General features: G+C 40.9%; 1 protein-coding gene across 2 annotated transcripts in view; it reads left to right on the top strand.

Annotated features, from left to right (window-relative positions):
* The window catches only part of cntln (centlein, centrosomal protein), a 529,511-nt gene that overhangs the window by 220,250 nt on the left and 294,135 nt on the right, over window positions 1-15,126 (top strand). For both annotated transcript variants that reach the window (XM_072258219.1, XM_072258220.1), the window contains one exon: window positions 4,685-4,785. In XM_072258219.1, the coding sequence (XP_072114320.1) occupies window positions 4,685-4,785 (101 nt within the window). The remainder of the gene's footprint in view (window positions 1-4,684; window positions 4,786-15,126) is intronic.

The following is a 15,126-nucleotide window of genomic DNA, read 5'->3' as shown; positions in this document are numbered from 1 at the left end:
CCGTCCCCCTTCTGTCTTCTCCTATCATTTTGGATTTCCCCCTCCCCGTCCCACTTTCAAATCTCTTACTAGCTCTTCTTTCACTTAGTCCTGACGAAGGGTCTCGACCCGAAACGTCGACTGTAGCTCTTCCTAGAGATGCTGCCTGGCCTGCTGCGTTCACCAGCAACTTTTATGTGTGTTGCTTGAAATTCCAGCATCTACAGATTTCCTTGTGTTTGCGTTTTTAAAAAACAAGAATTAAGGTTTGTTTCTAGAGAAAAGTAGCAGTGTTTTGCTAAACTTGATTGAATCATGGTTTCGATCACATTCCAAAGAAGTAGTGTGCATAGTTCTAGTTGATATAACAGACAAAGGGCATTGGAGAAGATGCAAATGTAGGAATACAAGTATAAGACCACAAGACATAGGAGCAGAATTAGGCCATTCAGCCCATCAAGTCCGCTCTGCCATTTCATCATGACTGATCCCAGATCCCATTCAATCCCATACACCTGCCCTCTCACGATGTCCCGTGATGCCTCGACCAGTCAGGAATCTATCAACTTCTGCTTTAAATATACCAATGGACTTGGTCTCCACCGCAGTCTGTGACAGAGTATTCCACGGATTCACCGCTCCTTGACTAAAAAAAATTCCCCTTACTTATGTTCTAAAAGGTTACCCCTCAGTTTTGAGGTTATGCCCTCTAGTTCTGGATACCTCCACCAGAGGACACATCCTTTCCACATCCACCGTACCTCGTCCTTTCAATATTCGGTAGGTTTCAATGAGATCCTCAGGCATTCTTCTAAATTCCAGTGAGAACAGGCCCGAAGCTGCCAAATGCTCCTCATATGTTAACCCCTTCTTTCCCAAAATCATCCTCATGATCCTCCTCTGGACTCTCTTCAGTGACAATACATTCTTTCTAAGATAAGGGCCCTAAAACTTGACAATATTCCAAGTACGGTCTGTCTAGTGTCTTAAAGAGCTTCAGCGTTATTCCTTGTTTTTATATTCTATTCCCCTGGAAATAAATGCCAGCATTGCATTTGGCGCCTTTACCACACGAGGACTCCTAAGTCCTTTTGCACCTCTGATGTTTGAATTTTCTCCCCATTTAGATAATAGTCTGAGCTATTTTTATTTTTACCAAAATATATTTTCATACATTTCCCAGCACCGATTACCCATCTGCCACTTTTTTGCCCATTCTTCCAATTTGTCTAAGTGCTGCTGCAATTCCATTGCTTCCTCAGTACTAACTACCCCTCCATCTATCTTTGTATCATCTGCAAACTTTGCCACAAAGCTACCAATTTCACTATCTAAATCATTGATAAACAATGTGAAAAGTAGCAGTCCCAATACTGACCCCCGACAAACACCACTAGTCACTGGCAGCCAACCAGAGAAGTTGTCTTTTAACTTCACTTGCTACCTCCTGCCTGTCAGCCACGTCTTTATCCATGCCAGGCATTCTCAGACCAGTTATACCTTTTCTGTGTTTACACTTCATTAGAAAGGATGAACAGCCTGTGTTTCTTCCCTTGAAAAGTTTAGTCCAGTGTGTGATGAAGATATTTATCACTATGAAAGGGTCTGGCATCACGGACAGAGGGTTTCCATTTGCTGGAAAGTTCAGGTATGGTGACCAGCAATGTATTTTACATTACTTGACAACATAAAAGAAGGCCGTTTGCCACATAGTGTATGATGCTGGCTTTTAAAGCTATGCCATTTGATTCATAACCTCTCTTGCCTCCCTGCAACTTAAATTGTTTTTCATATACCTGTCAACTCCCTCAATTTTTTTTATTCTTTAGGGATACAGCACGGAATAGGCCCTTCTAGCCCTTTGAGCCATGCCGCCCAACAACCAATAACCCCCGATTTAACCCTAACCTAATCATGGGACAATTTGCAACGACTATTAACCTACTAACAGGTATGTCTTTGCACTGTGGGAGGAAACTGGAGCACCTCGAGAAAATCCATGCATTCCACAGGGAGGACGTCAGACTCCTTACAGATGATGTCAGAATTGAATTCTGATGTTCCAAGCTGTAATAGCATCTCACTAACCGCTATGCTACTATGGCGGTTTGTTTCATCCACTTGAATTGGGGGCAGAAAGGAGATTGTGTAGACCCAAGAATGGCTCCAGATTAGTGTGCTGTTTTCCTGGTGCAAGTGTCCATGGTGCTACCAGTGGCTACAGAACATCCTTGAGGGAGAGGATGAGCAGCCAGAGGTCATGCACGTTGACGCAGAGTGAATATAGGGAGCAAAGAAAGAAGCAGCAGGACCTTAAGAAGAGTCTTCTCTGAATAACTTCCAGTGCCATGTGCTTTGAGGTTACTATAAATGAATTTGTGGCTGAAAAGTTAATGTAGAGAACAGGGACTTTGACTTTTGGAACATTAGGTTGCTTTGTGGGACAGAAATGAGCTGTATTAGAGGAACAGCTTACTTCTGAACTAGAGGTGGTTTAATATCCAGGCAGGCAGTTTTGCTTGTGCTACTATGGTGGGTTTCAACTAGATTAGGGTGGGGTCCCAACCATCAGGGAGGCAAATGGAAGGGTGGAAAGTCATGCAAAAGCCTGTGACGGCAAGTTAAATGGGCATGATAGGTAGTAAAATGGCAGTGGGTGAGGAAAACCTGTTGGATCAATTTGCATTCATTTCAATGTAAGAGGTCTGACAGGTAAGGCAGATAAATTTAGGGCTTGGATAGTTACATGGATTTGCAATTTTAGAGTCATTATGGAAACATGGCTAAGTAAGGGGCAGACCTGACAGCTTATCAGACTCAGAATCCGGTTTAATATAACCGGCATACGTTGTGAAATTTGTTGTCTTTGCCGCAGCAGTACAATGCAATACATAATAGTAGAAAAAACTGAATTATAGTAAGTGTGTGTGTATATATATTTGCATTACATGGAGTGTCACCGCAGTAGTCAGAGATGAAAATACTGATGGATCATCTGGTGAGACTTTATGAATGGAGCTGAGAAAGAAGAAAGGGGTAAAGGGAATGCTGACGTTGTGATTGTACTTTAACCCCCCCGGAGTTCAACAGGAATTAGAAAAAATATACGGGGAGATTGTGGAGAGTTGAAATAATAATAGGATTGTCATAGCAAAGAATTTTAATTTTTCTGCAATAAACTGAGATGGTTTTACTGTTAAGGGCTTAGATGGAGTGGAATAGGAGTCTGCATTCAGGAAAGCATCCTTGGACAATGTATGTATAGAGGGGAGAGGACCATTTGGGCCAAAGGAACTGATTCTATACTGTTTGACTGTGACTTCATCAGTTAATTTACTGGCACATCTTTGGAATGCGAGAAGATCACCAAGGGAGAGAATGTGTAAATTCCAACCAGCAGCAACTGTGGCTGAGAGTCAAGCACTGTCTGTTGTGCTGTTGGGTCATTGTGTAGGGTGGTTCCAACCAGTCATGCTGTCAGTGAGAAAGTTGCATGTTCTCTTTGTGTTAATAGATTGGCATAAGTTATCTGTAGCATATTAGGTTGGAGGAGTGTCAGGTGATGGAGGTTCTTAATAAGCATGTGTGAGATAATGGGTCACAGGGAAATAAATATTTTTAAAGAACCCCTCACCCCTATTCCTCTATCCCCATATAGCCTCACTCTCCCCCCCACTTTGCCTCCTTCCGCCTGCCCACTCTGCCTCCCCACCCACCCCTCCCTTCCTCAGCCCGCCCCAGCCCGCCCTGCCCTTCCTCCCGCCTGCCCCACCTCCCCCCCCGCTTGCTTCTCCTCCTTCCCGCCCTCGCATACAGTACAGTGGAAATATGGTACCATAATAAGTGATGTTTGTGTATTGTCTGACTTATGGAGTCAACTTATAGACATCTTGAAAAATCTGTTCATTGCCCAGTGACAGGTAATATATAACAATATAATAGACATCAAAGAATCTTGAAAGTAGTGTGTTTATAATTAAGCCATTTTGATCGGCAAATATGTAAAAAAGAAGGTTTGGTATCAATGGGAGATTTTAATAAATAGAACTAGATGGTCACCACCTGTGTGATACTGTATATAAGATTATATAGTCACTGCAAAATCCAGTTGGTAATTAGAAAATTGTTTTTCAACTAAAGCAGTTATGAAAACTTGCTGCCACAGGAATGGAAATCCATGCTGATTCAAGGGTCGGGAGAGAGAGTGAACGAAGCTGGATGGGACAAGGCACAAATGAACCATAAGTGTCAACTTTGGTTGGCAAATTGTACTGTGTATTTTATATGATAATTATAATATGCTATTAATAGAATGTTGTTGCTTTTAGATAAAACTGCCATTGAATATCATTTAATCAGTGTTTTTATAATGTGGTCATGACAATATAGCAGACATGTCAAAGTAAATTCAAAGGAGCATGTTTATAATCATGCATTCTGATTGGCAATTAAGTGAAAAATCAATCATTGATATTGAAAGGATTTTTAAAAAATAAATGCAGATAGTGTAAAAATTGCTAGTATGGTTACTGGTAATAAACCAAATAAGCTTTTTTACTTTGGAGAATATCTCATCAACTCTGGCTCTTCCTAGTTCCTGAGTAACCAAATTACTTAAAAATATTCTCTTTGTAGAAGTATTGTTGTACATAACAGCTGTACTTGAGATTACCAGTAATCGGATGTCTGGTTTCTTACCTTGCAGTATGAACCTTAGTGAGGAGCTAGACTACCTGAGAGTGCAGTCTGCTGTAGACAAAACTACCATTCAGGAATTGACCATGTGCCTGCAGCAAGAGCATGAAGGTGGGTCAGCAGGGCGAATTGAAAGCTATTCAGAACTGTATGAAGATATCGAATTGAATCATTGTCTACCATGTGAAATTTACAGCTTTTGCTTTTCTCTTTTCTCATAAGTATGTTTGATAATAAGATGCAACAGGGCTTTTGACTTGCCTGGAGCACCAATTATTTAGCAGTGTTAATGAGATATTTGCAGATTGACAGTTAATGTTTTGTTCTTCCTTCAGGATGAAAAGTATAAAACAACAGCAAATGTACTGAACATAAATCATTGTTTTAATGAGGCAAAAGGCCATATTTAGGTTTATAGGTCTTCAGTTGTTTGAGACTTAAAAAGTAAAGTGCTTTATATGACTTGCTTTACATAACTCAAAATTAACACGTTAATATAATCTACAAAAGAAGGCAAGAGTGTATGATGACATAAAACTCTCAAATCCATCCATCTTCCTCTTCTCCTTACATAATGGTGCAAATCCATTGCCTTTATTGAAGCTTAGCAATTGAGGAAAACTCTCAATCCAGTGAAAGAAAAATTGCAAACTTAATTAAATAATCTTCAAACTTGATGATTATCTTCAGTCTCTCAAAATGAAATCTGAATGTATTTGCTAACTATTTCTTTCCTCAGTAGATTAAGTATTAAGTGATCTGTAAGAATAAAAGCATGAGAAAAACATTTCAAAATGATGAGACTACCAATTATATTGTGGACCTTAATTATATCATAGACTTCCTGGCTCTAAGCTTGTGTTGGATATTAGATGTTGAACGAAACATATCAAATGGTAAGCTGAATATTTAAGCTCTGGTGGTAAGAGTGACATTTGTGAGTGGGCAACATTTCTTTGAATTTGATTATATAGGAGTTTGGATTGGTTGGCTAGATACATTATGTTCAGTGTATATTTGATGTCAAGAAAATGGTTTATCTAGAATAGGCAAAAGAAAAATACTGCAGATATTAGGAACCTGAAATGCTAAGAGACAATGCAAAAAAAAAAAAAATCAGTTAAGCAGTATGTTTAGAGAAAGATAATGTGTGAATATTTCAGATCAGAGGCTTCCAACAGAACGGGGAGTAGATAAAACTAGAAGTCCTGAAGAAAGGTTGGCCATATAAAACTTTCATTCTGTTTCCCTCTGCATACCTGCTGAATGTTTCTGGCATTTTCTGTTTTGAGCTCAGATTTAGATGAATCACTATGTTTTGATTTTGAATAAAATCTGAGCAAGCTAGTAGAGAGAAAAGCTAACCAGTGAATTCTGTGCAAAATAAGAAAGAAAGATGCATTGTAGTTGACTTGTAGCTTACTCTGAATTATGAGGAAAATTGTTCATTTGGAAGAATGCCAAACGATGATTGTTATTTTTGGAGCGTAGATATAGAAGTTATTCTCTCCATTCTCTAATTTCATTCAACCTCAGCTTTGGTATAATGGTATTAGGTAGCACAAAAATGTATCTTTTTGACTCAGTTTTTCATTCTGACCATGATGTCTGTTTATGTTAATCCAATTTACCCACATAAGTCTTGTATCCTCTTGTGCCTTAGCTGTCCACACAGCTGTCCAAACATCTATAAAACAATGTCATCGAATCTGTCTCCACCACATCCTCTAGCAGTTTCTCCCAGGAATTCTGTACCTTCTTCTCTGGAAAAATATACTCCTGAGGTCTACTATAAATTTCTCCCCACTCACCTTAAACCTTAATTCTTAACTGCCTTAGGAAAAATACTTTGACTATCTATCTTGTCTATGCCCTTTTTATAAACCTTTTATCCCTCAACCTTCACCATTCAGTGAAAGCAAATCCAGCCAACACAATCTCTCCTTTTTACTCCAACCCTCCATTCCAAGCAAAATTCTCTCTATTGCTACTACATTCTACCAGTAGTATGGTGACTAGATCTGTATACAATACTCAAAGTGCAGTCTAGTTGAAGTTTGATATCTCGAGTCTTATAATCACTGCCTCAGCTTATACCAAAGAATGTAATTCAATTTTAAATTTAAGAAATCCAACTAAGTGGAGTGTGTACCATATGTGCTTACTGAGAACTTCAGTTAACCAATATGTTAAGTTGACCGATGCATATTTAGTGAGTGTGCCTAAATAGCGTAAAGCAAAGCAAATGCATCCGTTAGTCTTGCGAGACCATGGATTGGCGCCTGGAAAGTCTTCACTCTCCAGGGCGCAGGCATGGGCAAGGTTGTATGGAAGACCAGCAGTTGCCCATGCTGTAAGTCTCCCCTCTCCACGCCACCGATGTTGTCCAAGGGAAGGGCATTAGGACCCATACAGCTTGGCACCAGTGTCGTCGCAGAGTGTGATTAAGTGCCTTGCTCAAGGACACAACATGTTGCCTCGGCTGGGGCTCGAACTCACGACCTTCAGGTCGCTAGTCCAATGCCTTAACCACTTGGTCACGTGCCTAAATGTGAGCGTAGATAGCGGCAACATCAAGAGTTATAGGCTTTTTTTTTGACCATGTGAAAGTCTTTGGGTCTTGTCAGTTAAGAGGGTTTGTGGAGCCCCCTTGATAAGGTTTACTGCCTGCAGACACCATCTTCACCTTGCTGCATGGTGGCATATAGGCAGTAATAATAGATCCAATTTAAATGCAAGTAGGTATAAAGAAAGGCAGTGTCATCTCCCCAGTATGTGGCACCCCACCTCCAACAAGTTTCCCACTGGAATGAAGCTGACTTGCAAGGTGAATAGTAAACTGTTTGAACTACATAACTTCCACACCATGAATCAGGTCTCCCATGCATAAGGTTCAGTGCCCCAGCTCCTGGTCATCAGTGATTCATTCACTGAAGTGTGTGAGAGAATAGGTCAAAGTCAAAGTAAATTTATTATCAAAGTACATATATGTCACCATATACAATCCTGAGATTCATTTTCATTTTTTTGCGGGCATACTCAACAAATCCATAATAGAATAATATATGTAATAGAATCAATGAAAGACTTGGGCACTCAAATACAAATTATTCACGTATAGAGCGGAAGAAATAATAATAAGCATTAAGTATGGAGAACATGAATGTTATTTGTCATATACATTAATGATCTGGATGATGGGGTGGTAAATTGGATGAGTAAGTATGCAGATAATACTAAAGATAGGTGGAGTTGTGGATAATGAAGTAGGTTTTCAAAGCTTGCAAAGAGATTTAGGCCATTTAGAAGAGTGGGGTGAAAGATGGCAGATGGAGTTTAATGCTGATAAATGTGAGGTGCTACATTTTGGTAGGACTAATCAAAATAGGACATACATGGTAAGTGGTAGGGCATTGAAAAATGCAGTAGAACAGAGGGATCTAGGAATAATGGTGCATAGTTCCCTGAAGGTGGAATCTCATGTGGATAGGGTGGTGAAGAAAGCTTTTGGTATGCTGGCCTTTATAAATCAGAGCATTGAGTATAGGAGTTGGGATGTAATGTTGAAATTGTACAAGGCATTGGTGAGGCCAAATTTGGGGTATTGCGTACAGTTTTGGTCACCGAATTATAGGAAAGATGTCAACAAATTAGAGAGAGTACAGGGAAGATTTACTAGAATGTTACCTGGGTTTCATCACCTAAGTTACAGAGAAAGGTTGAACAAGTTGGGTCTTTATTATTTGGAGCGTAGAAGGTTGAGTGGGGACTTGATGGAGGTATTTAAAATTATGGGGGGAGATAGATAGAGTTAAGGTGGATAGGCTTTTTCCATTGAGAGTGGGGGAGATTCAAACAAGAGGACATGAGTTGAGAGTTAAAGGACAGAAGTTTAAGGGTAACATGAGGGGGGACTTCTTTACTCAGAGAGTGGTAGCTGTGTGGAACGAGCTTCCAGCAGAAGTGGTTGAGGCAGGTTCGATGTTGTCGTTTAAAGTTAAATTGGACAGCTATATGGACAGGAAAGGAATGGATGGTTATGGGCTGAGTGCAGGTCGGTGGGACTAGGTGAGAGTAAAAGTTCAGCACAGATTAGAAGGGCTGAGATGGCCTGTTTCCGTGTTGTAATTGTTATATGGTTACATGAAGTGACGAGTTCTTGAAAGTGGTATATTGATTCTGGGAGCATTTCAACAATGGGGCTAGTGAAGTTGAGACTCCTGTACCACCTTCTTGATAGCAGCAGAGAGAAGTGGGTGGATGTAGATATGCTCACTGGAAGGGATGGCTTTATATTTGATGGACTGGGCTGTATCTACTAATTTTTTGCAGGATTTTCCATTCAAGGGCATTGGTGTTTCCATACCACATTGTTATGCTGCTAGTCAATATACACTCTACTACACATCTGTAGAAGTTTGTTAAAGTTTTGGTTGTCATGCTGAATTTTCATTCACTTCTAAGGAAGTAGAGGGGCTGACATGCTTTCTTCGTGGTTGCACTGCATGCTGGGTCCTGGACTTAACATTGAATTAACTTGTAGACTTAACTCTACAAACTCCATACACTGTGCAACACCACTCTTTATCAATAAAGATCTACAAAAACATGCAGGTAAAAGTGCATCACTTCCCAATCTCAGGAGCTACATCTTGGAGAAAGCAGACATTGATAATTCACAATATCCATCAGGGTACTAGCTTTTGAACATCTGAGAAGGTCATGCCACCAAACCTGAGCAGCAGAGATCCTTGCCCTACTGTACACTTGCCCAAGACTGTATCCCAAAGCATTGTCCCAGAAAATTCTGGCAGAGGATGTGAAATTGCAAAACTTCTTGAAAGAAATTAATATCCCAACTGAACTTAATCAAGAGCCTATGGTAGTTCAAAGTGGATTGCCAAATAGGTTGTCATCAAAAATCTTTGAGTCCCTAAACAAAAGAAGGAGCAGATTACTTCGTAAGTTACCCACTATGCATCCCCTCAAGCATGTACAATTTTACCTGTAGTAGAATCTGGAGGTGCCACATTAGCCTCATCAGCCACAAAACCCTCAAAAATGGAAAGGCATCCTTGATCCTGAGGAACTCCATAAGAAAAGAATATTTGGTATAAAATTAAAAGTGTTTACACAGTGTGCCTGGTAGTATCTGGCACTGACCTTTCATCAAAACCAATTTTATACTCCAGAGAAATTACAAGCAATCTAGAAATGATTAGGCCAAATCCCACTATAGATTGTGGGCTAAAATTAAGATCTAAATAAACTGGGGTGGAAAATGATAGATCATCCCTATGACAGTGACTACAGTGGTGTTAAAACCCCAGCTGGTTCACAAGTGCTGCCTTCTTTTCCTGGTCAGTGTTGTAGTGTGAGTACTCTCATGCAAATGTCCCACCAAAAGCAACTATGGATAGGTAGTCAATGCTGGATCTGCTAGAGATTTCCATATCTTATATACAAATGAATTAAGCAAAAATATATCACGCAAACGCATCCCGAAGTTCTCCCAGTGAAGAAATTATTTTTGAAATGGATTCTTTAATGACACTAATCCAAATATAGTGGTTAAACAAGCCAAACAATAGTTTCCCACAAAGAGTAAGTGAGATGATAGAATGTCCTAAGATCATTGGGAAATAATTTTGTGCCAGGATGCAGCATGTAGTGTTCTTAAGAATAGGTATATGGGTTCTCTTGATCACTCATTTTCCTCAGAGTGATCAGGAGTGATCATAGAAGTGTTGGTTATCTGGCTCTCTGGCTGTCGAAATGCATAGTATTCCTCTTTGATTTTCTGTTCTTGGGTAAACCACCTTCTGCTGGCTTGAATTTTGCTGCTTTTATTTGAAGAAATGTTTGAAGGACTAAGTGGTACACTTGAGTCCGTTTATACCTGGCTGTTAGAGGAAGCCAGTGTTTTCTCCTATCACCACCTTCCTTTTTCCTGGAATTGCATTGTCTGATTCTGTGTTGAATTCTTCCCCCCACCCCATCCCATTCTCCTTCTCCATTACTATTGACCATTCTACAGTATATGATGGCTGTTAGAGGGGTACAGGGTTCCCATTGTTAATTACCTCTTAAAGTCCCATGATTCCCGTTGAAGAGTGTCAGACCAGTGAAGCACAAGCAGTTAGACAAGACTGGTCACATGTATGGTTCTTCTTTTTAACAAAGAAATTGAACTCAGCTGCAGACAAGGTAGAATTCCATGTCCTTTCCTCCTCAAATATTTAAAGTTAAGGGTGCGTAAAATTTTAGTTGCTAGAGAACTGTCTCTTTGAAGCTGTTGTCAGATGTTCTGGAGCTGTAGCCAACAAATGAATGCAAGCCAAAGCTTGAATCAACAAATTGGAGGTTATAAATGCAATAATAAGCACTGTGTGCCAGACAACTGGCATTTTGGACGTTTAAAAAGACACGATCATCTCCTGTCACACTTGCTCCATGTAGAGGTTCTTAACTTCTAGATTTCTGTTGCTTTTGTGATTTTTTCGCAAAAGCAAAGGTTTTGGCCAATCTTATTCATGGCAAAAATTGTGCTGATGCCACCATTCTGAACTTAATGCTTTAGGACAGTAATGGCTCCTTTGCCAAGTTAATCAGGTGCCAGCAACAATTGGATCTTCAGGGCCAATCTTCAAACTGATTTACAGTTAGATTTCTCTTAGACAGTGTGTGCAACTACAAAATGAAAGTTGTCACCACTTATTAAATTACTTTGTCATTGAATATTTTATGCAAAATTCTATTGAAAATGTGCCAGTCCACTGTATTATATTGATCTATTTAAAATAAGCAAAATAAACACATTTTGAAACAATGCAGAATAAGCAGTTCACTCTTAATTGTAGTGATAAAGTATTTGTTATTGTTTCGTGCCACTGATCATCAGCATGCAGCTGATGCAGTAAAATTGTTTCTTAAGCTATTACTTTGAGCCTGTTACAGCAAATAAGCCCACTTGAATGAAGAACTCAGACCTTAAGTGGATGATCTAATGTTGGGCCTGCTATTACTTGTTTGTAATGCCATGTCAACCAGCTCAATTACACATTCATAAAAATTGTGCAATTAATGTGGTGTATATAATAACATTTTGGCAAACCTAAATAGCATTTTTGGGTTAATTTGAGACCACTGTGTAGTACTGACAGTGTACCAAAATCTTTAGAGTAGAGTTTTATATGACATCAGATGGAAGTGAGGTGAACAAATGGGGGAAAACTCAACTCCAGGTTTTCATTTCTGCAAGCTGCTGGTTGGTTTGAAGTAAAGTCTCTGTGTTGGCAGTGCAGTATATCTGGCAGCCTTTTGACTTCTCTGTAATGCAACTTGAATACTTTGGCAGCTTCATTTGCAACCCGATAAATATTTGCAAAAAGTAGCATTTTTGCATTAACTTTCTCTACACTCATCCTACTCTGTAAATTGGATTAAGATTCCATCAGAGATTATTTTACAGTGAATGTTGATAATCCACTTCATTCCTAGCTGTGTTAGTCAGGGCCCTAGAAGAACTTTTTTTGTATTTAATTAGCACCATACAATTCTTATTATCTACCTGAATCACTAGAAAAGACAGAGGCAGCCTAGATTTGAGGCTTCATCCAAGCAGTTTCCCTATCCTGCCTAGATATGTTATTTAGTTGCTGTCCTAAATAAAGTTATGGACTTGGGAATTTTTGTATTAACTTAGCTGCTATGAACCTGTAAGGAGATGAATCCCAAGGTTGAAAGAAGTATGTTATATTGTGAGCAGTATTAAAAGTAAGTTAATACTAATTAGGATAATGGGTTTTTTTTACTTCCGGTGTGCTTTTTGTAAAGAGTGTTCCTGCCATGCCGTACGGGTTCTGAAAGCCTCTGTACATAAATATCGGGTTTTGCCGTTTAGGTAAAGTCATTCTTTTGGGCATGAAATTGTCGAGTGGTTCTTTTCAATGTAGAAGTTACCACATATTTTTGGCGATGAGGTAAACTGGCTTTGTGGTCGTGTCGGCACGTTTCGAGTGGGAGCAGCAGCGCTAATAAGGGGCCTCACGTTCAGATGGCTACGTTTGGGACTATCGTTGATTTTGTGGATGTGACGGAGGACTGGCCAGAGTATGAGGAAAGGATGGGACACTTTTTCTGTGCAAATGGAATTACTGAGGAGGTTAAGAAGTGCTCTATTCTCCTGAGTGCGTGTGGTGCAAAGACTTACAAGCTAATAAGGAATTTAGCCACACCATGGAAACTGGGGGACATTCCATATGATGAACTGGTCAAGCTCCTGGGGAACCACTACAATCGAAAACCTTCTGTGATAGTCCAACAGTGTAAGTTTCACAGCCGTTTCAGGAAGCCAGGTCAGTCTGTGGCCGAGCTTCGACAGCTGTCGGAGCATTGTGATTTCGGAGCGGTGTTGAATGACATGCTCTGTGATCGATTGGTATGCGGCATTAATAATGATGGCAAACAACGCTGCCTGTTAAGGGAAACCCCACCGTTGACTTTCAAGAAAGCCTTAGAGATTGCCCAAGGCATGGAGATGGCTGCTAATAATGTCAAGGATATCCAGAAAGGACTTGGGGGTGGTCGCAGTCAGCGGTAGTGCACCAAGTCAGGAGGGAGACTGGTAAACAGGCAAAGCAGGTGGAATGTTTCCGGTGTGGAGGGACGCACTATGTAAATGATTGCCATTTCAAAGACGCTGTCTGCCATGCTTGTAGCAAAAAGGGACATTTAGTTAAAAAGTGCAGAAGTTGAAAGGGTAAGATTAAACCTGGGCAGGGGAAAGCTCAACATGCTCAGGCAGCCACACACTATCTAGAAGATGCAGATAAAGAGGCAGCGTGTGCCTACAACATGTTTAGAGTGGAAACAGATGAGGAACCACCTGAACCATATTATGCCACAGTCACTGTCAGGGGAAAGAACATGAAGTTTGAGATTGATTCAGGGCTACTGTATCGGTCATTACTGAGAAGACCTAGGAGGACATAGGGGTCCAACCTGCCTCCCATCAGACCGTCAAAGCTCAAACTTAGGACCTATACAGGGCAGCCCATACCTCATTTAGAGGTGTTATATGTGGACCTTTCAGCCAGGGTTCAGAAGGCTGAAGCTAGGCTAGTGATAGCTAAGGGCAGGGGGCCCAGTCTTTTGGGTTGCAATTGGCTTCGCAAAATCCAGCTAAACTGGCATGAAATTAAGTATGCACACACGATGGAGGACATTCTGCAGCGGTACAGGGACGTTTTTCAGGACGAGCTGGGAACACTGAAGGGCGTGACAGTGAAACTCCATGTTGACCCTGAGGCAACACCACGTTTTTTTAAGCCCAGGTCGGTGCCTGATGTCATGAAAGGCAAAGTCGAGGAGGAGCTGGAACATTTATAGAAGCTAGGCATTATTGAGCCTGTCCAGTTTTCAAGGTGGGTGACTTCCATTGTTCCAGTTTTGAAGGCAGATGAAACGGTGAGGATATGTGGGGATTATAAGCTTACGGTGAATCAGGTCTCTAGGCTGGAGGAGTACCCATTGCCACAGGTGGATGACCTGTTTGTGACCCTGTCGGGGGGTAAGCAGTTCACAAAGCTGGACATGAATCACGCATACCAACAGCTGCTGCTCGATGAGGATTCAAAGGAGTACGTCACAATTAATACGCACAAGGAATTATTCAAGTACTATCGCCTGGTGTTTGGAGTGGAGTCCAGCCCTGCCATTTTCCAAAGGACAATGGACACTTTGCTGCAGGGGATTCCACACGTAGCAGTGTACCTTGATGATATCTTGATCACGGGGGCTATGGAGGTGGAGCATCTGGCTAATTTAGAACAGGTGCTGAAGAGGCTCTGAGACGCAGGGCTGCAGTTGAAACGTGGAAATTGTGTGTTCCTGGCATCGAGTGTGACTTACCTAGGACACAAGATCACAGCTGAGGGGCTTTGCCCTGTGGAGGACAAGGTGAGAGCTATTAAGGAGGCCCCAAGACCCAAGACCCAAGACCATCACAGAACTCGAATCATTTTTGGGCATGGTGAATTATTATGGCAAGCTTCTTCCTGACCTCTCAAGGGTTTAGACCCCACTGTATAAGCTGCTTCACAATGACACTAAGTGGCAGTGGGGTGAAGAGCAGGAGAAAGCTTTCGAGGAGGTGAAAGAACTCCTCCGCTCAGCGAAGCTGCTTGTTCACTATGACCCAGACAAGGAGATCACCCTTGCATGCGATGCCTCGCCCTATGGAGTCGGGGCAGTTCTGTCACATGTAATGGAGGACCGTTCGGAGAAGCCTATTGGTTTTGCTTCACGTACCCTGACAGCTGCTGAGAAGGGATATTCACAGCTAGACAGAAGGTTTGGCCATTGTTTTTGCGGTCAAACGCTTTCATCAGTACCTTTTTGGACACGTATTTACAATTTATATGGACCATAAACCACTGATAAGCCTGTTTA

The sequence above is a fragment of the Mobula birostris genome, chromosome 5, assembly GCF_030028105.1.
Source record: "Mobula birostris isolate sMobBir1 chromosome 5, sMobBir1.hap1, whole genome shotgun sequence".
Taxonomy (NCBI): domain Eukaryota; kingdom Metazoa; phylum Chordata; class Chondrichthyes; order Myliobatiformes; family Myliobatidae; genus Mobula; species Mobula birostris.
This window is presented reverse-complemented; position numbering and strand designations above follow the sequence as displayed.